This window comes from Lytechinus pictus, chromosome 16 (assembly GCF_037042905.1).
Source record: "Lytechinus pictus isolate F3 Inbred chromosome 16, Lp3.0, whole genome shotgun sequence".
NCBI classification, from domain to species: Eukaryota; Metazoa; Echinodermata; class Echinoidea; order Temnopleuroida; family Toxopneustidae; genus Lytechinus; species Lytechinus pictus.
In genome coordinates this window covers 9,003,586-9,029,958 of record NC_087260.1, presented here as the reverse complement: position 1 = coordinate 9,029,958, position 26,373 = coordinate 9,003,586, and the positions used below count along the sequence as shown (strand labels likewise).

The window sequence follows — 26,373 nt, the reverse complement described above, 5'->3', positions numbered from 1 at the left end:
TGAATTTCAGCTCTTTTGGTTGTATTTGTATACATTGACAACCGGCGAACTTTACATACTAAGAATTCATAGAGATGGTCTTCAGTGTTTTCGATTAGTATTTTCTTCTTTAAATTTAACAATACATTTTGTCATTGGTGTGCGCAGGATCTCACCAATGCAGTGAAACTGAAATTTAAGAGCAACCAAAGTCACACTTAAAGCACCCTGCCACTGACAAATCATTAGGAAATTGAATCAATACGAAATTTGCAAAAGGCCAATTGACTTGCACAATATAATCCGTCCGTCATGAGCACCCGTCGGACTAATACAATAAAAGTTCGGACAGCAAGAATTTGACCGAACTCGTGATGGTTATTTATTTCAGGTCGTCGCAGTTCTAGTTTCCAACAATCCCAATTTTCAGACTCTTAGCAGGTCTCAATTGCTAAACCAAAATAAATAACCTCGGTGAAGTTACATGTTTCAAAGTGAACACACGCAGTTTACTTCTGGTTGGTTGGTCTACTAACTATTGCTCTATGTTAGACCTCCCAGACATGCCAGCATCTATTACATAACATCCCCAGGCATGCAGCCAAGTGAAAGACTTGAATCCCTTCTCTGTTCTGAGATTAGCCTTGATTTCCCCATGATTTGTCAATGTAAGGTTGCTTTAAATCTTTGTAAGAGACACCCTCCCTGGCATTCATATCTAGAATCAATTCTCACCTCTGTCTGTTGGTTTACTGGGCTTGTTCGTCGTTGATGTTTTTAAGGCAGCTTCCTTTGCGGCCATGAAACTGCTACCTGAATACAAAAAGAACAGAAATACAAAATATCAAAATTAGTCTCAACACAAAAATGCAGATAATTTCAACTCCTAAATATCATCTGATTCTTGCCTTTGAATCAGAGGGACATGGGTTCAAATCCCAGCCATGGTGTAATTTCCTTCAGCAAGAAATTCATCCACATTATGCTGCCTCCAACCCACGTGAGGTGAATGGGTACCCGGCAGGATTAATTCCTTGAATGCACCAAGCACTTCAAACAGCTAAAGCTGGGGTAATATATAGTGCGCCATTGACTAGACAACTAGATAATCTGCACCTTATTAACACTATGTGGTGTATATCTTTATTATTACCTGTACCTACCAATGATAAAAGTTATGTCAGTTTTGAATTTTCGAAACTGAAAAAGTCTTGTTATAGGGAAAACTGAAAAAGTTTTGTTATAGGGAAATGTAAAAAAGTTTTTGTTATAGGGAAAACTGAACAAGTTTGGTATTATAGGGAAATAAAATTATACTTTGTTCTTAAAGAACTCAAGACTGTCATATATGGCACTCCTGATACTTCACAATTAGTAGCATAGTAGTCAATAAGATACAAGCAATTCAAGGCATATGTTCCTGACATGTACCCATCTATCTTACCTGTGTCCTGTCAGGCAAATGTAGATTAATGCCTTGCCTAAGGACATTAGCGCCACAATGGGATTTGAACCAGAATATTGTGAAATATAAAGGCCAGAGACATGCCCCCTAGATCACCACAGCTCTCATAAAGTATCCATAATTATATAATGCAGCATTTCAATGTCTGACATTCCATTACCACGACGTACATATCGTTGCTATACCGGTCAATGTTCATGCAAGTTAGAATGGTAATGTGTGCTGGACCATTTACAGCTAAATATTTGCTTAGTGATGGAAAATGCAGGCCCTTTAATCAGGCATCTTTTTTACAAAATAAAATGTTATAGTCCATACACATTTTATCAAGAAAATGATAAGGCAGAAATACATGGATACAGGAAATGATTCTGATATTACTCCTCTGTATTAAATACGGAGGAGTGCAGCGCAATGTGAAACAAATTCTAATTAACATTGATTCGCCAGTTTTTCACAGCCCTTATTGCACCAGGTGGGTGTTTCATAAAGCTGTTCGTAAGTTAAGAGCGACTTTAAGAACGACTGGTGATCCTTTCTTGTGGTAAATGGTATATTCATTGGCGATGGTTTAGCGCGTAAGAAAGGATCACCAGTCGTTCTTAAAGTCGCTCTTAACTTACGAACAGCTTTATGTAACGGGCCCCAGTTTGTATGTGAATATATCACTTTGATTGATGAAAATGTCTTCATATCATTATGGAAATGTAAATCCACATGCCTTTTACAGCACTCATTACATTAGAAAAAATAACAAACATTTCTCCTTTTTGTTATATATTTATAAATTTAGGATAGAATAGGGGTATTCACATGCCATCTTTGCCTTCCAACCTGTTATAGATGAAACCTTCATAAAATGATTTGTCTGCTTTTAGTTCATATGAAAAGTTGTAATATTTGCAAGTGAAAAAAGATTGAGCGATTCAATAAGTGAAGTGTGACTGGCAAGAAATGAAGGTTGACCATACAAAAAAAATTAATGAAATATCTGATAGACATTTACTTGTGAATAATCAATGCCAAAGTAAATTAAAAATTACATACAGTAGTAATAATCATGTATTACATTTGTTCATTGTGATATTAATTGTGAGTGACTTCAGTTTTATGTGATAGTTATGAATATCAATTAAATTTCATGATCGATAGTAAGTAAAAATAATAGTTTGTGGAATAAAAGAAAATCCATGCAACGTGCAAACATAATCCATGTGAAATGAACTCATAGAAAATAAATAGTATTGTATACAAGCAAATCAATAAAATGCATGAATTCATATTGAATTAATTTCAGAATGAAGCATTCCGTGATTCTCATTCCAAAAACATGAATTTCTTACTCTTAATTCTTCTCTTTGGTCGATTTTTACGTAGAGAACCTTGATTTACTACAACACAAAGTCATTCAAGAAGAAATAAAATGAGATATACACTTCATTGCAATGCAAAATATTTATTATTTAGATTTAAGATCTACAGTAACATACACAGTAAAAACACTGTTTAAAATCTTTATAAAATGCTTCACCTATATCAGCGCTTCACAAAGATTTACATGTAAGTACATGTATGACTTTAGAGTCGCACTTAGATGCCTAGTTGTGTGCGGTATAAAAGGCATGACCGCATTGGTCAGATCATGCAAAGAGGATGTGCACCACTCCATATTGATCAATAAGATTGCACATTGCATACCACATACGCGTCAGCATTTAAGTGTGACTCTAAGTCTAACTTAAATTTTTGTGAACCCCCCAGTTTCTCAATCATGCAAATTGCACTTTAAAAAGCTGAATTTCAACCTACATTTTTTATCATTTTTTATAGTCACTGACTTTTGTAAGATTTCATCAGACTTTAAAAGTGAAAGTTTCCATCTCAGATCTTATCAGCTTCGTGAGTAAATCTGGAGCCCCATTTCATAAAACTTGTTGCAATAACAAATTTGCAAGAACAGCTTAAAGCTACTCAAATCATTCAATTTGATTGGCTGCTAGAAATTTTTTTAAATAGAAATTTGTTGTTATAACAAGTCATTCTGAGACAGGCCCCTGAAGAAAACTTCATAACTGTTTTTCACCATATTTCAAAGATCCTTGACCTACCTCTGGTGAGTCCCTCGTGGACGATCTTTCTCTCTTTGGCGAAATGCCTCAGCCATCTTCTCTTCTCCTTGCGACTCCTACACATGAAGACATACACCTTGGACTGGTCTTCAAAGTTCTGTATCTTCCAGGCGTACCGTAGCGTCACGTTCCATTCATTCTCTGTGTTTGTATTAACAATAATAATAATCGGCATTTATATAGCGCCATCTATCTAGAAATATTCTATTCCGAGGTGCGTTATTATTATTATTACCCCGGCCTTAGCTCGAGCTGCCTTTCAGCGCTCATGCATTCAAGGAATTATTCCTGCCGGGTACCCTTTCACCTCACCTGGGTGGAGTGCAGCACAATGTAGATAAATTTCTTGCTGAAGGAAATTACGCCATGGCTGGGATTCGAACCCACGACCCTCTGTTTCAAAGTCAGAAGACTTATCCACTGGGCCACAACGCTCCACATTTGTAAACAAATGTTAACCAATTGAACATTATGGCCCGTTATTCTGAACTCGGGTTTAACTTGGACCGTGGTCTAGCTAACTCTGTGCTAAAGTTACGGGAAGCCAAACACGACAAAATTTGCTCACATGGTATGTTTCTTTATATGTTTGCTGTGCTCTTACCTAATTCTTTAATGGTGAAGACCATTATCTTATCTATCCTTGCCAGACAGTTAAGAATGATTGTGCTGCACTCGACCCAGGTGAGGTGAATGGGTACCCGGCAGGATTAATTCCTCAAATACTTTAGCGCCTAGGCAGCCCAGCTAAAGCCGGGGTAATAATAGCAGGGCCCGCTGGGAGAACAGTTTTCGGAACTGAAGTGGCTACCCTGGGTAAATATACAGCTATTATTATAATTATAATGATTTGAGAGTCAAATGTGCTGACACTATGAACCTCTACTTCTAGAGATTTCTGTCACAATTGGCTACCCATAGTTAAAACACAACTTTAGGCCAGAGTTTAAGGTACACCCATCTTCAGAATAGGGGTCTAATTGTTTTCGGCATAATAAACATTTTCCACAGACCCTCACCAGACCTTATATCTTGGACATGAGGCTCAATGGGTTAAGCCAACTTTGGCACAATACCATGATTCTGTGGCAACTTTTTGTACAAAAAGTCCTCCCTGAAATCAAAGTAGAAAATAAGAAAACAATTGGAAAAGCAAGACGAGAGAGGGTGGGCAGCCAGTATTTATAATCTTGTCAGTTCAGAGGTACATGTACTGTACATTGTGTATCATTCAGCATGATAGCATTTGAGACGATTCCTGCAGCCTCCCTCTAGATTGTAGGCTACCCCTACTCCATTCCCTTGTAAACAGAGGGTCGTGTTTCGAATCCCACCACGGTCTAGCGTCCTTTGGCAAGGCGTTAATCCACACTTTGCCACTCTTGACCCAGGTGCTAATTGGGTACCCGGTAGGATGCGAAAGCCTATGTAGTATGCCTAGCAATTGAGTCTTGGAACTCTTGTTGGAATGCTCCCCAGGGAGTGGAGAAGGTGCATACATTGTATGCGGGCATGCAAGGATCCGACGACCGGGGTAATAATATGCTGTAAAGCGCTTTGGGCCATTATGGAAAAAGTGCTATATAAAAAATAGCTATTATTATCCTAAATACGAAGGTTGCCATGGGAGCAATCAATAATCAGATTTGAATAAATGATGTTAACTAAGATAAGTTGAGGGTGCAAGGGGAAACAATATCTTGCTTTTTACATTTTTTTTCATTTCTTTTACATTTCTACTAATTTCTTAATACATCATTATTTAAATTCTTTTACTTTTTTGTTGTATCATATTATCCTTGTACATGTGTTGTATATTTTTAAAGGATGTCAAAGAAATGAATTGAATTGAATTGAATTGCATCTAAATTGTGTGCCCAAAACCGACATCAGCACTAACACCGGCACCAGCATAAACACCAATAACAACACCAATTCCAACACCACCACCAACCAAACTCTTTATCATACCTTTTCCATCTGGAAGATCTTCAATCTGACAGTCATCTAGATCTATTCTGTCTTTGTAAACATACAGATCCCGCCTTAGTATGTCCTGAAATGAACAAAATAAATATTTACATCATAATAATTTTCATCATAATTATCGCTACTATCAAATTAAAAGGGGGGAATCCCAAACTGAAATTTTTCAAAGAAAAAAAGATACTATTGATAATAATCTTCCTTCACTAAGTTGAATTAAGTATTTTGCATTTTACTAAATAGTAAAGAAACTAATAATTACTAATTTATTGCCATCAAACTAAAAGGTTTGCTGCAGATTGCTTATTGCATTGCAGGATAAAATGTCATTAGATTTTTATTTTGAAATATGACCGATGATTATCAGATAAAGCAATAAACAAGTGGAACGCCTCTGGCAGTCTCGCCTGCATTACGCGATTTAATATAGCAGCAGTGCTAACTTTGAAAACTACTATAAAATAATCATTCACAAAAACACCATTCATATAATAACATAATACCACGTTCATTGACCATAAATGACATTTGAACGGTGACTTAAGACTTGTCAACTACACCCATGTCCACATTCATTCACTCTATCTATAAACTTTCAAAGTTATGATGGCAATTCAACAATTACCCCAACATTGCCTAAGTTTATTGACTTTAACTGACCTTTGACCTTGGTTTTGTGACCTGAAATTCACAAGGGATGTTCAGTGATACTTGATTACTCTTATATCCCAAGTTTTATGAACTAGATCCATAAACTTTCAGAGTTACGATGGTAATTCAACAAATACCCCCAACACGGCCAAAGTTCATTGACCTTTAATGACCTTTGACCATGGTCATGTGACCTGAAACTCTTACAGGATGTTCAGTGATACTTGATTACTCTTTTGTCCAAGTTTTATGAACTAGATCTGTAAACTTTCAGAGTTAGGATGGTAATTTAACAAATACCCCCAACACGGCCAAAGTTCATTGACCTTAAATGACCTTTGACCATGGTCATGTGACCTGAAACTCGCACAGGATATTCAGTGGTACTTAATTAACCTAATGTCTAAGTTTCATGAACTAGATCCATTAATTTTCAAAGTTATGATGGTAATTCAACAAATACCCCCAACTTGACCAAAGTTCATTGACCCTAAATGACCTCTGACCTTGGTCACGTGACCTGAAACTCAAGCAGGATGTTCACTTTTACTTGATTAACCTTATGTCCAAGTTTCATGAACTAGGTCTATATAATTTCTAAGTTATGATGTCATTTCAAAAGCTTAACCTTCGATTAAGATTTTGAAAATAATTCTCCCAACATGGTCAAAGTTCATTGACCCTAAATGACCTTTGACCTTGGTCATGTGACCTGAAACTCAGGCAGGATGTTCAGTAATACTTGATTAACCTTATGTTCAAGTTTCATGAACTAGGTCCATAGACTTTCTAAGTTATGATGTCATTTCAAAAACTTAACCTTAGGTTAAGATTTGATGTTGACGCCGCCGCCGCCGTCGGAAAAGCGGCGCCTATAGTCTCGCTCTGCTATGCAGGCGAGACAAAAACCCTTCATATATAAATTTCAATTGCTGTAATAAGCACGCGCATAATGATATCCAACCCTTTAAAATATCTGCTTCAAGTTGTAGCTACATTATAATTATTATTTGCCAGCCATCTTTGAAAATAAATATGCAAATATTAATTCTGATATAAGATCTATATAATTTTAATTAAACACCAAGGAGACACAAAATATACATGTATGGTATAATTATTCATTAGTTGTGCTAAAGACTAAGGATACAGTGGAAAATTAAAGAAATAAGATAAAATACAAGATAAATATAATTGCAATATAAACATAAATAAATTATGACATCGGTTATATATTTTACAGGCTGGTAATGATGGAATGCTATATATACATGTAAACAGAAAAATAAATATGCAAATATTAATTCTGATATAAGATCTACATAATTTTAATTAAGAACCAAGGAGACACAAAATATACATGTATTGTATAATTCTTCATTAGTTGTGCTGAAGAAATTTATATTATAATCATTATTCCAATACAATGAAAAAATAATCCATGAAAGGTCTGCTGCAAAGTTAACAGAATACAATATCATTATAAGGAACAGAAATATGTTAGTTATTTTTCCTACACATCTATACAATAAATAACAATATTTGGTTAAACGTAATTATATATAAAATATGTGTCATTAATTACATTCTGATGAATACATAATCTGGTTTTACACTTTTCATACATTAAAACTAGGCACTGACTCATTGAAAACTAACACAACATCAAAGGGTGAAATACGATTAGAAAAGTTGTAAATATTCATCAAGATGATACATAAGTTAAAGAAGGCCAACACCATACTGGGTGATTTCAAGTTCGGTGTTGGTGTTGGAAGCACAATTTGGATTGCATTTCCTAGCTCCAAAACCTATTCTGAGTTTACACAAATAATCCAGATCAACACCTAGTGAGTGACTTTCTAGGACCATCTTCGTTTTATGTTTGGTGTTAAACTCATGTTAAAACTGACCTAACACCAACACCAAAAGGTCAACACTGAACTTGAAATCACCCACTGCACATGTACCACTTAATAATAATAATACTCTGTTGATATGAACCACAGTCCCTCGCACAATATACACCAACACCAAGTGCTACAGATGGGACTACAATATTTAATCCTTGAATATACCCCCAACACCAAGTGCTATGGATGGGACTACAATCGACACTGAATCCTTACACGCCACATGTAGACCGAGGCAGTCAGGTATTCCTTGCCGCTAATTTCTCCTTTCCTCGTTTTATCTATCCATTCATCTACCCATAACTACGATAATCGGCATTAAGAGGGGAAAGCAAAGTTGATAAAAAAAAAAAATGAGAAACAATTATTGTGAGCTTTCATATAAAATATACTGTAAACTGAAGATAGTTGTGACTTTTACACATCTTTAGAAATGCCAAATTTGTGATGGACGAGTACGTCTCCCGAAAATGTTCCTTCTTGTTGACATTATAAATATAAAACATCTAGCTACCAGATGGATAGTAGTCGAAAATGCTCCTAGATTCTCTTATTCACAACTAACTATTCCGTGTAAGTCCTCCTCCATTCCTGTTATCATCTTAACATGCAATCAGTGGGGGCAGTTTCACAAAGAGTTAAGTGTAACTTAAAGGAAAACAAAATTGAATTAAAGTGCATTGTCTTAAAAGTCATGCTTCAGCAAACCTCAAACATTAATTTCAGTGTGTGAGCTCATTACTGACTATACCCACTAGTATACATGTCCTGAGCATGACACGTTTCATCAACATTTTCATCTGACAAGTTGTCAGATTTGACAACTTTCCTTGATTTTGATTGGCTGAGAAGCACTGTTACTATGGTAACTGTCGGATAAAACCGAACTTGTAAAGACAAAACTTTAGACATGCCCTTTCATGAAATGCTCATAAGACCAGTGTGTTACAGCATTACTTTCACTAAGCAACTGGACATTTAAGTTTAATCCTAAGTCACCTTTTAAATCTTTGTGAAAAACCCTCCAGAAAACCATTGGAAGAATACACACAGAGGAAAGGGTTTCAATAAACATGGTGCAAGTGTTTCCAGTAGGGAATAGAGTTGAACTACTTAAGCCCATCTAGAGAGAAAAGAGATGTTTATGAACTTCTAATCCCATCTAGAAAGAAAGATATGTTTATGATTGTAATTATGGGGAAATTTTTACAACATACACCTACCTTTCTGCAAATGATGAGCTGATGGTCGAATAAAAACAGTTGCCGTGGCGATGTGCGATGCCTACCGGTCAGGCTTACACGATTCACCTCATCCGAGTAGATCAACATTGAACTACGATCTAGGACATCATCACCCTGCAAAGGAAAATGAAAGATTGAAAATAAATTGTGACTCAATCATCTCAATATCTATTGTCATTTTCTATGTAATTATCATGTTAATGCAGGTGGACCATTATATCAGGGTTTTCCCCAACTCTGTTACAGAGAGTGCAGTGGGTTCTTAACTTCTCCATACTCTCCTCTGTGCTGCACCAATCAATGTTATTAACAGAAATATGTCGCGATATAAATGCTGTGGATAATCATCATCATCATCAAGACCTCCTTTGAACGTCCTTTCCGAGGAGCAGAGTGCTATGAACCCTATCATAGCCTGATACGAATAACAAATTATATAAGCAAACCTACCTCCCAATCCCCTATTGTCTTCTGCCACAGCGCAATGTTCTCGATATGCTCTATCCTTCGTTTCCTCTCGTTGATGCTCTGGGCTACCTCCCGCATGGCCTCGAGGGCGCTCTTCAACGGCTGGAAGTCGGGGTGCTGCGGCCGGGTGTACTTGAGAAGCTCGTTGAGCTGGAGAGGGTATTTACAGATCTTCTGGACCGGGGTTAGGAGGAAGCCATCTAGCTGGATCTTGATCATGGATTGAAGGAGACGGCAGGCCTGCAGCATACAGCAAATCAAAGACAACTTCTTTAAATATATAGGTCCGCATTCTCAAGTCAGGTTTAATTTAAATGCTGCTTAGAGTCATGGTTTAACTATGGATGGCCAATGGTGGAATAAATCTCTAACAATTAAATTTCAATGTATCAGTTTTCTCCCAAATCATTCTTAACCGTTTCGGAAGGATAGATAAGACAGCTTTCTTCATCATTCATGAGTTAGAAAATAGCACGGTAATCATAAAGAAAAGAACAATGTAAGGAACATTTTGACACTTTTGGCTTTCCATAATTTTAGCACAGAGTTAGACCATGGTCTAATCTAAACTCGACTTCAGAACGCGGGCCATACGGTCAGTTGTAAGTCGACTTTCATAAGAAATTTTGACACCATTTGGTTATAGATCACACATGTTCGAACCAAGGTACATGTACACTGACTAGCAGACATTACGTAATGCCACTGGAAAATGTTCAAGTCATTGTCTAACCTTCCCTGGCCCGACACTGTTGCTCAAGTCTAATGAGGCTTGGTCAAAGATTTCTTGCTGTTATGCCACGTTTGCTTTCCCCAGAAGATGTCTCTGTTACAGGTATTTTCCAATGCTTTTCACAAAGTCTGGGGTTAGCAAATAATAATCCCTCACTCTCTTTAAAGGTTAACTCCCCTTGTGGGATACGTGAAAACAATAACTGTGAGTTTTCAAGGTCTTTCAATTTTTTTTTGTAAGCAAAATTTAAACAGACCACTACAAAGCATCGCTGTTCAGATACCTCAACATTCAAAACACGACACAAAACTATTCAGGCTAACAATTGTGTGTTACCCCAAATATGAATTCATGTGCATGGTACCGGTCATGTCAAAACAGATTTGACTTCTAAACATTTTGATGATTCGTAAAAATGACAAAATGCTCACATTCTTTGATGTTGTACAATCAGTAAATTCAACATTCTCCCACAAATGTACTCTCAAGCAGTTTCTTCTGTTATCTAATTTCTTAACCAAAACTGGAGTTTAATCTTTTTAAAGCATTGGCCCTCCATATTGTGACACTGGCAAACTGTGCCATGATCATACATTTTGGGTAGGGGGCTGTGTATTTGCAGGTTCCCTCCCCCACCCCCCAAATCCCATTTCCGGATTTCTGTCAAGGTCTCTTCCATAATTATAACTTTTAAACCACAAAAGAAATGATTGACGGAAATGAAGAAGAAAAGTTGTTGACAGATATTAAAGCCAGGCTAGCTCACCTCAAAGAATTGCACATATTTGTTGTCTTTCATGAGTTCTTGAAACTCGTTTACAGCGTGAGGGTAGTTGTTACAGTATTCACCATAGATGTCAAAGGTCAATTTCTAAAAGGGGATAGAAAGAAATGCCAAATTTCAATAATGATTTGCTGATTATACATGACTGACAGGAAGACACATATGCAAACTAGAGAAGTTTTCTTACAAAAAAGATATCTAATATTCTAAATGTACAAATTTATATGTAACATTTCTATAAAAAAGAGAGATAAACAAAACAAAATGCTGATTCGGCATTTGGTCTGATGCTATTAATATGTCCATATTGTTTTGGAACCATTTCCAAGCTTACATTCAACATATTTTTAAATAAGATAAGGTATTTTCTAACTTTAAAATGCATCAGATAAATATCAGCATTTGACTGATGCACGCATATTATACAGCACACACAGAAGAATGGTATTGCCAATTCTTTAAAATTTGACCCATCCGAAGGTGATATAAATTTCAGTAAAGCAGAAGTGCGAGTTGGAAATGGGTTCCTAAAAACAAGGAGACTATAATAAAGCACTTACATATTTAAGGAAGCAGTCACCTATCGCACTCTTATGAGGTAACTCATTGTCAATACACTGCTCGAGGTCCGTCAGGAAACGCTGCTGGAAACAGTAGATCTCCTCAATGTTACAGAATAGTTTGGACATGAGTGTCTGGTTGAACATGTCGGGTCTACTCCGTGCTTGCTCAATGTAGCCCTGAAGAGGCAAAATAAAAACAAATTAAAGTTTGGTGGGAAGATAACTCGAAAGAGATGAAAGGTTTGGAGACAAGTTTCTAATTCTATAATATTAAAGCAAAATGTGAAATTTATCAGCAATGCATATGAGAGTATACAAGATGTAAGGTCTACTTTACGTCTTCCAATAAGGGAAGAAAAAATCATATTTCATGTTTAAGAATAACAATGGAGTTTACTGCATGCTTACTCTATGTACATGTAGCTCTGAGGGAGAAACTTTGAATGTTAGGGAACAATACAAATTAAAAGCTCCAGTACGTTTCAATATCACACAGAACAATTATTGATGTGGTGGTAGGCTAACATACATACATGCAATACATGTACTTGCCCCCGCAGATAAATTATTAATTCCTTTCTTAAAGCGTCAGTATTTACCTCATAAATGTCAGCCAGATTCTTGACATAATCCCTCTCCGTGGTTATGATCTCCTTAATGACATTTGCCCGGACCTGGTCGTTGCTAAGGAAGCTGAGGCTGACCTTTCTCATCAGAGGCTCACGGGAAGGTTTCAATCCCTGCTGATTGGACGAGGTGTTTACCTGGAGGCGTGACATGCATTCTTCAACCGTTTCCCCCTGACTGACCTTCAACTGAACAAACAAATGAGAGACATTTAGAAATCGTTAATCCAAAATCCGCTCTACCCAGGAGATGTGAAAGTCATTGTAGCTTGTCCAGTACTTTGTGCACCTCAATTGTGACTGGCTGGAATACTCCCCAGGGAGCGGAGGATGTGCATATGTTGCATGCAGAAATGACTTGGGTAATAATAAATCTGTAAGCGCTTAGATACGTACAATGTATCTCTTAAAGCATTATAAATGACCAGATTTTATATTACTATTAGTCAAAACTGCTTTTGCAACAACAATTTTTATGTCTATAAAAACTTAAAATGTTGTTTTCCTTTAATAATATACACCTCCCCCCACCCCCGGTAAGGAGCTGTGCAAACCCTTCCTTCACTCGAGAGAAGTGGTCTGATTGCACAGCCTATAGTCTCTGGCAATGACTATCCACAGAATTTCCCTCTCATTCTGAAATTAAAACAGCAAGCTGTGTTTATCATATACTAGTTTTTTATGTCAAGACCCATAAGTTAATCAAAGTTTCAATAAAAAATTCATTCATTCATTTTCTTCCTGGGTGTTCCCTTTTATCCATACGAATAATACTAACTATAACACACTTCAAAGTTCAGTACTTTTTTTTAACAAGACTCTGTAATGTAATGCTTTTAATACTCAATATAACACTTATCAAAATTTTTTATTTTTCAGCAAGTCCTCTTTAATATTAATCAATGTTTTTTAAGTATCCCTGGTCCCGTAACTCAAAGGTTAGCGATTGATCGTATGCATGATTTTTATACGATTGATTGTACATTCATTGTGGTCAATGCAATCAATTGTAAAGATATTCTTCTGTGATGATTGCTAAGAGATAAATTATATCAATATGGATTCTCACCTAGTGTCATCAAATGGTTTGATTCTTACTTGAAAAACCGCCAACAATATGTATCTTTAGGAAAAGAAAAATCTACTCTACGAAACATTACAATGGGTGTGCCACAGGGTTCGATCTTAGCCCCGATACTTTTCACTTTATTCATTAATGATCTCCCAAACGCTATACCAAATGGCACCGTTTACATGTATGCTGACGATACTACTATTTCTGTTTGGGGGGGATCGAAGCAAGAGGTTGAGCTAAAACTGTCAAAAGCTCTTAGGGATTTGGACTCTTGGCTCAATAAAAACAATTTGATTTTGAATAGTGACAAGACCAAAACGATGCTACTAGGATCAAAACAAAAGCTAAGGTCACTAGACAGCAATATGCTATCGATAGTGTTAAATGGATGTCAATTGGAATGTGTAAATGAATATAAATGTTTAGGAGTTATCATAGATAACAATCTCGACTTTAAAAAACACGTTGACAGCATATCTTTAATTGTAAAACAAAAACTAGGAACTATTCGCCGCTGTAAACAGTATTTTGATAAAGCACAATTGAATAAGCTGTATTGGGCTTTTGTAATGCCCCATATAATGTATTGCTGTACCGTCTGGTCGGAAAGATCTGAAATTAATCACAGTAAGTTAGAGAGATTACATAAGAGGGCAGCATACATGGTATCTAACTTCTCTTGGGAAACTCCATCTGAACAAATTTTCAAAATATTATCCTGGCCCAAAATACGCAATGTCTTTTTTAGAGCATCTCGCTTAATGGTTCATAAATGTTTACACGAAGCTGCTCCCCAGGTGCTTTGTGATAAGTTTATTTATATAGAGAAAATATCCTCCCGAACAACTAGAAGCACAAATAAGATGATAATCAGGGTGCCATATGCTCGTACAACCTTTTATCAGAAATCATTTTTTGTCACAGGCCCATTACATTGGAATAAACTACCCGAACACCTCCGATTCATAGAAAACATTAAACAGTTCAAACGGGAAATGGCTAAATGGGAAAAAACCTTTAATATGTAATAGGGACTAATGGTGGAATCTATTTTATTCTTTCTCCTCATTTTGTACATATTTTATCTCTTTTCATGTGTATATAATGTTTTCGTTTAGTTTTAGGTAACATCTGTACAGTATCATATTTTATTTGTTCTGTTATTTTCCATAGTTAATTATGCTTATTTCATTTCATTTTTTTTTCAATATTAGTATTTATGCTCTATTCTTTGTTTATAATTGAATATGTTACCATGTTTTATATTTGTGTTTGTTCACGAAGGGCCTCAACGAAAACCAGCTTGTTGCTGATTGAGCTACCCTTCTTTTAAATATTTGAAATAAATAAATAAATAAATAAATAAGCTTTGTGTTATAGGCCCCATATCTATCTTAATCTGCTACGTTACTACTTCTACTACTCACTCTAACGAAGGGTGCCGGTAGCCAGCCCTCTTGTTTATCTATACACCCCCACCACCAGTAGGCATCGGTCATATCGGTTATCTCTATCATGTCCCCAGCCTGGAACGTGAGCTCGTTCCCGTCCATGGTCACATGATCGAAGAGAGCCTCGGCTAACGTCGCTGCACAGAACTGCTCAAATGTCTGAAATGAGAGAGAGAATAGAAAAAGGCAATCGATATGAGAGTCTAATTTGTATTAACATGAAGGCATTCATATCTCAATCCATCTCTGGCATATTGAATATGTGCATACATTATTGAAAACAAACCTCAAAAAGTCTCTTTTCCAGCTAGGAAAAAAAAAAATACACAGAAAGTTCTCAACAGAGCCCAGAAAATCCCAAATCACTGCAGTGTTATTTAAAGCTAATCAAATATTGCAGATTCAGGTAGTAGGTTTTTAAAAGCTGGCCCCCAAAATAAAAAGGATATATATTTTTTTGCCTGCTTCCATTCATCCATCCATGCATCCCTCCCTTCCCTCCTTCCTATTATATGCCTAATCAACTTCCCTCATCCTTCAGCCCCCCCCCCCTCGTCCCTCCCTCCCCTCATCTCCCCCCTCCCCTCCCCTCCTCTCCCGATCCCTCCCCCTCCCCTGATCCCTCATCCACTCCTCCCTTCCATTATCATCCCTCTTTGTTCATTAATCTTATCAATCTTACTTCTCCATCTTCCCACCCCCCCACACCCCAACATTCAGGTCATCCCCTCTAAGTTATATGATTACATACCTCTGACATTCTTGCATTGATCTTACTCAGGTCAGGATCTGACATCATCACCTCATCATCTCCCAGACCTGTGCCAAACAAACAAATGAAGAAAAAAAACATTTACCGTAAAAAAACAGTTGAAAAGATATCATATCATCAATGCATCTACTGTCACAAAATTAATGAATCAATAAATCACCATTGAGCCCACAACCTTCTGAAAGTACATTTACGTGTAGAAATCGAAAGAGGGAAGCAAAAGAAGAAAGAATCAGAAGAATAAACAGAATAATCTAACCTTGCAAGTAATTGTACACCTTTCTTTCTAAACCTTTGCACATATATATCCTTTTACAACAATCATCCCATTCAAACTACTATCCAAGAGGGGGAAGATGATATATTTTTCTCTTGCCATTTTGACAACGGTTCAATGGCATGTATTTGTGGTGAAGTAGGAGAGTCTTTTGTTCCCAATTGTTGATCAAGGTCGGTGTTTCATAAAGCTCTTTGAATAACCGGTGATCCTGTTTTGGTTCCATGACATTTGCTCCAGCGACTATTGCTCCACTCTAAATTCCACACACTAATCAAATGACCTACTTCAAACCTGGGTTTAGCACTGTACCCTTCCCTAAGCCTACATGTAACATAAAACCCTACTGCCACCCTATATCTTAGACGAAATTAAGCCCGGAGCAATTGTCGGAGGAACAAACGTCATGTCATCCCATCCTTGTGGTAAGCGATGCACACCATATTTACATTGGCATTGATTTAGTTCCGAAGAAATGGTCACCAGTCGTTCGTAAAGTCGCTCGTAACTTACGAATAGTTTTATGAAAAACCTGCCTGGAGCAAGGATTATTGATAAATGAACTGAAAATCTTCAACTTGCAAACTGCAAAATGGAGTAAAAAATATAAAAATGTCAGTGATTACTCCAAAACTGGATCAACATGACAATGCTAAAAAGTTTGAATGACAGTGAATACCAAATAAGGTTTATTTCCAATTCGTCTATAATGCCAACTCGTCTATCATTTGGTCTACCATCAGTTCGTCCACTATCCACATGGTCTAATTGCCAATTCGTCCGCTCACCATTTCATCTAATAACCGGTTGGTCCAATAGCCATTTAGTCCATATAACACGTGGTCTAATTGGACTAAGTGTTCATTATGCAAAATAAATGAAAATGAAATGGATATTAGACCAACTGGTTATGAGACGAAATGGTCATAGACGAAATGGTGATTAGCCGAAGTGATGATTGGACCAAATGGTTATTGGACCAAATGCTTGTTAGACGAAATGTTGATGAACAAAATGGCATTAGACTAAATGAAGGTAGACCATGTGGTAAGTCGACGAGTTTGCACTAGACGAATGGCAATTTACCCCAAATACATGGCCACCAGAGAAGGTATTTGGAACTGTATGATTCCCAAAGTGACACAAATTTGACTATTTTGTGGAATCTAGTCACATTCACATGTGACCGGGGGGGGGGGGGGGGGGGGGGAGGGGGCTCCCCACTTTTTCCAAAACCACATACCAAGCCATAAAATTGACCATCTGATTCAATAATTGTGATTGCAATCCAAAAAAGTTGATTGGAAGATTTTTCAGTAATGAATGTAAATCAGGGAATAGCCAAGATAGGCCAATTGGCATTATGCTACTCCCTTACATCCCCATGACGAAAGAGCTCCGTTTGATAACACTATACCCCTCTTCTCCAAGTACGAAAACCCTACTGCCCCAGGCATGCAATGTAAGTATCAAAACACCTGTTTCTTGACCTCGTACCGAAGATAACACAACAGCCCGAGTGCGGTCCGGGAAAACATCTCGCCATTTTTTATTCATTTACTTTCCTTATTTCGAGGTTGATTTTCTTTGTTCGAAATTGAAAATGGGCTAGCATTGAATTTCTGAATACAATATGCCTTTGAAAACGTGATTAAATATCGAATACAATAATTTAATTCCGAAGGTCCTTCTACAGGCAGAGAAGACTTACGTAATAGCACAGCTGTTGTTTATCATTTCGTCCTTGGCTCAACGCTCATAATCTGGCCTGTGGGGATTACCTGGCCAAGCGGGGTTGATCAGGCGGGTGTTTCATAAAGCTGTTCGTAAGTTAAGAGCGACTGGTGATCATGTCTTGCGGTAAATGGTACAATTGGCGATGATCACCAGTCGTTGTTAAAGTCGCTCTTAACTTACGAACAGCTTTATGAAACGACCCCCAGGGCTTGGAAATGATGTTTTAGATTTTCAAACGCAAAATGGGGTGAAATACCGCAGTTTGCAATCCGAACTGCGGTCCGTTCCCAAACGGGGGTAAGACGTAATGCCAGTCATTACCTTAAGTATTTTGTTATTTTGTCAAAATTTTACAATTTTCATTGTTATTTTACTTTAAATGGAATCATTTTTGATTGATTTTTATCTCAATATACAGTACGAATATTAATTTGAATATGAAATTTGCTATATAGCACATGCTTTCCATAGACTCCAGCCCGCAGATAAATGAAGGCCTATGCGGGCTTAGTCTTCAAAGGGTTATTCAAGTCTCCAACAGGTTACAGCAATAGCAAGAATAAATGGAAAGTTTGCACAAAAAGAGATTTCTGCCTGCTCAGCCTCTAATCTCCAAGGCAAATGTAACCTGAATGGCTTGAAAAGGGACAATGGGCAACTGAAGAATCCTGTTTAGAATTCCATCCATTTATTATCCCTTTGTTAGCAGCTTGAAGGCAACACAGTATGTTTTCTTTGTACACATTTCATGGCAAGTTTTGCTTGGATTCTTGGCTAACTCCTCCGCAAGCACAAACATCCAATGTTTTCTTTCATGTCTCACTTTCATATACATGTAAAAGGCTGGGAAATGTTCTAACGACAGCTTCACCGTGAAGTCTGCTGTGAGCAATGATAATCCACGGTGCTCTCATTAAACGTTTTTTGGTCTGGAATCAAAGCTTGGCTTAAATGCCTGTTGTGGTTAACGATTTCAAAATGAGTTTGTACAGAATCCCCAATGAAATGGCCATCTAAGTGTCTTGTTTGCAGTAATAAAAAATATGTGCCAAAGGAATCTGGAAGAAGTTGTGTTATTGCTGAGAAATAGCAAAAATAAGCACAAGATTTGAGTCACAATAGAAATTGCAAAAAAAGCAGGTTCGAGTCAAATGTCAGGTAATTTTCCATGCAATAATAATACACTGTCCCACATGTGCTTATTTGTGTTGGCAATCTTCAGTGCGCTCGTGTTTTAGCTGAGACTTCATGATTTCCCGCAGTTCAGTTTATTTTACTGTACCAGATCTAGGTTCTATCCTCGTTTTACAGACTTTCTTGTGAAATCGGCGTTCACTGCAACTATATATTTGTAACATCTTTAACCTGGAGAGGGAGTTTCACAAAGATTAAGGTGCGATTCAAGTGTGACTTAAATGCCAGCCCACGTATGACATGATGCGCAATCTAACTGATTAATTTGCAGGAGCGCCCTTCTGCGTGACACGATTCGACCAATGACGTAATGCCTTTTACACTGCACGCAACTGGACATTTAAGTGCGAATCTGAAGTCATACTTAACTCGTTTGTGAAACACCCCCCCCCCCCCAGGCTTAAATAAGTTTTATATACTGACCTGCTGGGAGTGATAGCGCCCTCTTCATCAACGCCATGTCAGGGATTTCAAAGGTGCCCAGAGACCCAAGAGATCTTGACCTCGGCCGGGGAGTCAGCGGAAGGTCGTTCGCGGTTTTATCTTGCTCTACATCGATGTCGACGACCAGGGATAAGGGCTCCGGGGCTGGCTGGCGTTGAGATCGTTGAAGGCGTGGTGACGGCTGCAGAAAAAGATATCAATAATAATGATAATGATCAATTCCTTTATTACCAAATTTTTTTTTCCAAAGAAATATGTAGGATAACGCATGAAACTGAAACTTTAGAAAATCAGCATTTTGCATGAAACCATCAGGTATTTTTCTCAGTTTTTACTCATATATCAGTACTAAATTAATTTTTTTTGGCAGTTCTACTACTGTAGTGGTCCACTTGCTCACCATCAATCGGTTATATATAGGGAGAGGACCCCCGAGGTTCACAGTTATTTAGTTCACTGTTTGCTTCCCATACCCAGGCGACTCCAAACAAAATATCAAACAATGTATGTAATTTGAAATTTAACATAACCGATTTGTGGGTGCGTCTTGGTCAAGTGGTTCTGACTCACGCCTCTTAAACAGAAGGTTGTGGGTTCAAACCCTAGCCATGGCGTGTTTTCCTTCAGCAAGAAATTTATCCACATTGTGCTGCACTCAACCCAGGTGAGGTGAATGGGTACCTGGCAGGAATTTATTCCTTGAAATGCTCCAGCGCTGTAAAAGGCTGCGGGGCTAAAGCCAGGGTAATAATATCCAAGTCCTTTGGAAGCGCATAGAGACGTTATTCATAATGTGTTATGCGCTATACAAGAACTGTCTATTATTATTATTATTTGTAATAACCACTTTGTGGGTGTGTCGTGGTCAAGTGGTTCTGACTCACGCCTCTTAAACAGAAGGTTGTGGGTTCGAATCCTAGCCATGGTGTGTTTTCCTTCAGCAAGAAATTTATCCACACTGTGCTGCACTCGACCCAGGTGAGCTGAATGGGTACACGGCAGGATTAATTCCTTGAATGTACTGAGCGCCAGTGATGGTAGCTCGAGCTTAATCTGGGGTAATAATTGGAGCGCTTTTTATCCTCAAGCAAAAAGTGCTACATGTATATACTGTATTATTATTATTTGTATTCATAATATTCATAAGCCAAAGTGAAGAGGGGTCGATGGACACCATTATTTTACCTTTCCATCTGGTTGAGTAACCTGTGTAACTGGAGACTCTCGGCCGCTACCGCTGTTCAGTATTCCCATGATGCCGAGCGCCGATGTTGGCCTCTTTTTCGTCGCCGATGGCATTCGGGATGATCCCTCGACAGCCTTGGGGGTCTCATCACCTATAACACAACAAACCACTAACAAACATCAGTATTTTCTAGATACAATTTGCGTGATGCACACATCATTATCTTGACAAATTAGCATGCTCTTATAGTGCGTACATATTTCAGATGGGAAGAAATTATGCCATTAATTGATTTCAGTAGTTGAGATTGATTGGATTAATCAAAATATTATGTAAGACAGGGTCCGAGGTGTATATAAGAATATAAGAAAATTCAATGTTTAACTCGAGGTAGAGGAAAATAACAATGCACATTTACCTTGTACAAGAGTTTATCCTAATTTTCTTTTTAAAGTTGCAAATGATTGAAATCATTCTTTACATGGTGTCTCTTTCTCGTAAAAACACTATAAAAATTTGACATTTCTTTTGAAAGAAGTACATGTAGATAAAAACACAATCTCAACAAAACTGCATTTACAATTTTTGACAGAACTTGCTCTATTATCTGGTCGAAGTGACCTTGGTCCAGTTCTCCGGGAACAAAACCCTAACACGCAACCCCCATGGTAATAGTTCTACAAATATAGAATTAAAGACTGCTTACCAATGAGAAGTATTTTCCCCTACATTGTCTGTAACTTGACAATAAATCAACTGTTTACCCTCTAACAACCCTGGGGAATGTCTCATGAATGGAAAATAGTCAGTTATTTTCAATGACAACCGTTAAAAGTCACTAAAATCCTTGCATATGATTGGCTAACAGCAAAATGGTCAGTGAAAATGGTGACTATTTTGTTTTATGAAATGCCCCCGCCCCCTGTCGCCATGAAGTGGCATTCCACCAGAGCTTGAAGAATACACTACATACATTAAGTGAGCATTTTCAAGAATGGAGACAGGATATAAATAGGAAAGACAATAGATGGGGAATGGGTTGAAGAGAAAGTGACGGAAAGACACAGAGAGACTTGCATAGGCAGACATAGAAAGAGAGAGAAAACAGGTAAGGAAAGGAGAGAGATAGAGGGAGAGAGAGAGAGCAAGAGATAAATAGAGGCTAACAAGCAGGTAGAAAGACATCATGGCCTGTATTCTGAAGTCGGGTTTAACTTAAACTCAGGTTTAAAGTTGTGGTTTAAGTATGTGAAGCCAAAAGTATCAAAAGTTTTATTAAGTTGTATGTTTCTTATGTATACTGTGCTCTTTCCTGATTCATCGATGGTGAAGACAATCATCTGTTTATACTTCCTAGACAATTATGAATGATTTGAGAGCCAAATGAGCTGAAGTATGATATCTCTACTGTTAGTGATTTATGTAACAATTGGCTTACCATACTTAAACCACAACTTTAAACCTGAGTTTAAATTAAACCCGACTTCAGAATACGGGCCATAGAGACAAAATGAGGGGAGAGGGGGGGTCAAGAAGAGAGAGGTAAAAGGGGAGAGAGTGCAAGAGAAAAAAAAAATAAATAAATATAGAAATAGAAAAAGAAAGAGAGAGGGGGGAAGGGACACTGAGAGCCAGACGCAACGATAGAAAGAAAATTAAATTGATAGAAAGAAAATAAATAAAGGACAGGGTGAGGATGAAATAGAGAGAGAAAAAAATCCTTTTAAAAAGTATTTTCTAATATTTGTAATTTTGCTCAACTACATGTAGCCTACTGGTGTACTAAGTGAGCCGACATCCTAATAAAGTACTTCATTGTCATTCAGATATAAAGAAATTCTTGAAAGCTGGTAACAAGATTCTTTTCTGGATGAGACTTGTAAGCAAATGGGGCATGTCAAGGCATTTCATGACGTCAAGATCTCTAATAAAAAAAAACCTAACAGAAAAATGTGGTGTGTATATGAAGAAAGTTGCAAAGGGAAAAGAGTGTTCATGGGTATCGAATGTTTATGCATATACATTTTTTAATGATCCAAATTTCTGTGATTAAAGGGGAAGTGCAACCTGATGAAAAATTTGTTGTAAAAATAACAGAATTATTTTTTAAATACTGGTGAAGGTTTGAAGAAAATCAATAAATGATTAAGAAAGTTATTAAAAATTTAAGTTTTTTATTCGACGTCAAATACGAGCAGCTCCCCCATATGTTTTGTAATATAAAATGCATAGATTTCAATTTTGGAAAGGTTCATGACAGCTAAAAAAAAAATATTTTTGGAGTGGGTATGAAAAAAATTTGTCTGTTCATATAATAGAGGTATAATAAAACCCTTAACTATACTACTGATTCTGACTATGAATCAAACATCAATTACAACCGTTGTTAAGAGATTTTAAGATGAAGCAAAAACTTGACCGAACTTTGAATACATGAATGTTTATCAAATCAAATAATCATAAAATTAATCATCAAATCATAATAAAAAAGTAATAATAGACTAATGTCTAACATTACTTTTCCTACCAGTAAATATGTCAGCTACTTTAACTAATGTATAGGACTGTAAAAATAAATAAGTCAAGATATTTACCTTGCATCTTTGCGAGAGTTAACGCTGCTTTGATGATCGATGGATCACCAAGATCTGTCTTTGACCTCCTCAGGGGTTTATGTCGTGGTTTTGGTGGTTTGATCCCAGATTGCATGGCGGCATGGCTGATACTGCTTCCCTGGCTGCTCCCTGAGGCACGCATCCCGGTGCCACGGCTACCCAGCAGGTCCTCCTGACTCTCTGAAAGGAGATAGGAATAATTGGAGACTTTGGGAGAAGCAGTTTGTGACGGGTAGGATAGTCTTTTGTATGGGGTGGAGCGAGGGGTAACGACTGGCGATGGATGTTCAGAGATGCGTTTGTTTCTTCTTAAGGGTCTAGGAGATGTATTGGAGATGCTGTCCTCGAGACCTTGAGATGGAACCTCAGGGGTACTGGTAAGCATGGTCAGTGCATCGTCTTCAAGATGCAAGGTACTACTGTCAAGGGAATCACTGGAATATCTCTTTGAGAGATTAGAGTTTGAATCAACACATGTTTCTGTCTTGGAGGATGGCCCAGGCCAGGTGGGCTCCTCGATACTTAAGGTCTTCAAGAGTCTTGGACCAGCCTTCAGCAATTTCATAAGAGACCGAGATGGTGATGATGATAATGGTGACAATGACGATGATGGTGGTGGTGATGATGCTAGAGTGGTCATGCTGGATGTGGTTGCCATGGTTGTAGATGGCCCACAACATGGAATGGAAGAAGATGAGAGAACGTCTGGTTCTCCAAGGTACGACAGTGAGGACGGTGAGGAATAAGCAACATCCGAACCTGACAGGACCGTTACAGCACTAGGCAACATGGTAGAAGACATCACAGAGTCTGCTACACAAGAAGCCAATGCAGGAGAGATCAGTTGAGGTATGACTGCTTTCACTGACAGAGCTGGGACCCCATCTCCAACAGGCCCCATGGTACAATTTTCACCTCCAACTCATATCAATATCATGTTTCCTCCGAGGCAACAAGTCAAAAATCCCCCTGAATTATCCACTTTCTTACTCCATCTCCGCGAGCCTGTTACACTGCTTCAAGAACCTTCCCCCATTCAAGCAAGAACATCCAATACTGTGGCTGTCAGAAGGGGCAGTACTAGTCATTAGCTCAAAGCAGGAATACACAAAAATGCATCAGAAGTGACAAAAGCTAGCTTCTGCTTGTCGGATCAGGGATGGGCAGGTACAAAGCTGGGACTTCACAGTCCAATGAAGCTCTACAGAAACGACTGCAGATTATTATTCAAAGGCATACATGCGCTCAAGAGGGCTTTGAGGGGACTCGCACAAACTGTATGGAAATGAGTTGAGGCCAGATAAAGGTAAATGGAGAGGGCCTTGGGCACTCCTACTGAGGTTATGTAACAATTATTTCAAGAAGAGAAAATACAGCAACAGAAACACATAGACAGTTGTCTGAAAGTACACTAAAACTAATCATTTAGAATGTCCAAAAAATCATTTGAAAACATACTAGGTAAAAAATACTGTGAAAATTTGACTATTGGGAATTACAGCAATACTTGGAAGTTGAATCTAGTCTACTTTGAGGCTTTTGTCAAACTTAAAGTTTTTTCAAGGGTTATTGTTATTAGATACAATTGGGATATTATCTTACAATGACTTCCCTTGTATACAACAACAATTTGAAAGTTCCTGAAGCCACCCCCCCCCCTTTCTTTTCTCTCAGTGCAATCACTACTTTTTTGCTGCAATCTTTCTTTCAAAAAGTAAACTATATTGAACTACTTTAGGCCAATGACCTAATTGTGAGGGGACGATTTAGCACTGCACTATAACATGCACAACTATATACATATCCCTGTTCAAGCATTTGGAGCTTAGTATAATGATGTTGGTTCAAGAATCATAATTAAGAACACAAATATTAAAAGGCAAGTCCACCCAAAAAATGTTGATTTGATTACGAAGATAAAAATCAAACCAATGTAACGATGAACATTTCATAAAATATTGATGTAATAGTTTTTAGATTTCACCTATTTATCACAAAACAGTTATAGGCAGACACAACACTTAGCAAATGAGAGAGTCGATGATGTCACTCACTCACTATTTCTTTTGTATTTTATTGCTTGAATTATTCAATATTCCAATTTTTGCCGGTTTGAAAATTTGACTCTCTTGATTGAATAACAATAGCTTACAACAATGGCAATGCCACATTTTTCAAGGGGGAATCAATCTTTGTTTCATAATTTAGGAGAAGAAAATTAGAATATTTCATATAATAAAATACTAAAGAAATACTGAGTTTGTGACATCATGGCTTCCCTCATTTGCATACTGACCAGGACGTGCAAGTATTCAACTGTTTTGTGAAATTAAGTGAAACTTTCAAATATTTTATTTTCCTCATTTTTCAGCATTATGCTATTTTGATTTTTCTCTCCTCATTCAAATCAAGTTGTTGTTGTTTTTTTTTTTGCTGGGGTGGACTTGCCCTTAAACCAAAGTTCATAAAATAGGCCATGGGGTCAAACTGCCTACCACACTGTGTAAAATCAAAGCTGGCATTGAGCAGAGAACATTGCATGAATGCTCTATTGCTCATCACAGAAATTATATTACAAAACGTAAACAAGACCGATCATTCATGTCTTGTATCACTCCCGGGCTGAAAACTTGCTTGACGGTAACAACTGCTTGTATCTGCACTGCATAGTCGAGAGAAGTGGGATGTTTTTGCCTCCAAAATATTTCCCCCGACATGACAATTACAGTGTTTAATGGTACGCATCGCAAGCTACTGAGTTGTTTTCAATCTTGTCAAGGAAAACTTTTATATTCAAACCTGATGGGACTCCTGGGTATGTTAAAGTTACAATAGGTGGTTTCAGACCGCCTCGAAGTTCGTCAGTTCCAGGTATTTTCTGATCGGGAAATTTACCCGATCAGAAAATAATATAGGTAATATTGGCAATGTGAAAGCAAATTACGCGTAATATCCCCGAAAGAAAATACCCACTAAATAGTAGGTACTTGCCAAAATTACGAGAACTTTCGCGGGAATTTTTCCAAGGTCGCAGGTATTTTGGCAATGTGAAAGCAATTTACGGGAAATTTTAGCCCAGCA

The 26,373-nt window shown here is 37.5% G+C and overlaps 1 protein-coding gene across 6 annotated transcripts in view; it reads right to left on the bottom strand.

The window, feature by feature from the left end:
* LOC129278888 (uncharacterized) overlaps positions 1 to 26,373 on the bottom strand; it is a 49,683-nt gene that overhangs the window by 4,346 nt on the left and 18,964 nt on the right. For 2 of the 6 annotated variants that reach the window (XM_064111464.1, XM_064111468.1), the window contains exons 5-19: positions 23,272 to 23,472; positions 20,677 to 20,828; positions 19,471 to 19,672; positions 15,819 to 15,886; positions 15,044 to 15,226; positions 12,515 to 12,730; positions 11,913 to 12,092; positions 11,335 to 11,439; positions 9,818 to 10,075; positions 9,347 to 9,481; positions 8,340 to 8,426; positions 5,545 to 5,629; positions 3,553 to 3,714; positions 2,788 to 2,835; positions 715 to 792 (exon numbers count right to left, since the gene is read on the bottom strand). In XM_064111464.1, coding sequence (XP_063967534.1) covers positions 715 to 792; positions 2,788 to 2,835; positions 3,553 to 3,714; positions 5,545 to 5,629; positions 8,340 to 8,426; positions 9,347 to 9,481; positions 9,818 to 10,075; positions 11,335 to 11,439; positions 11,913 to 12,092; positions 12,515 to 12,730; positions 15,044 to 15,226; positions 15,819 to 15,886; positions 19,471 to 19,672; positions 20,677 to 20,828; positions 23,272 to 23,472 — 2,160 coding nt within the window. The remainder of the gene's footprint in view (positions 1 to 714; positions 793 to 2,787; positions 2,836 to 3,552; positions 3,715 to 5,544; positions 5,630 to 8,339; positions 8,427 to 9,346; positions 9,482 to 9,817; positions 10,076 to 11,334; positions 11,440 to 11,912; positions 12,093 to 12,514; positions 12,731 to 15,043; positions 15,227 to 15,818; positions 15,887 to 19,470; positions 19,673 to 20,676; positions 20,829 to 23,271; positions 23,473 to 26,373) is intronic. The other 4 variants (XM_064111466.1, XM_064111469.1, XM_064111465.1 and 1 more) reach the window with 3 other exon arrangements.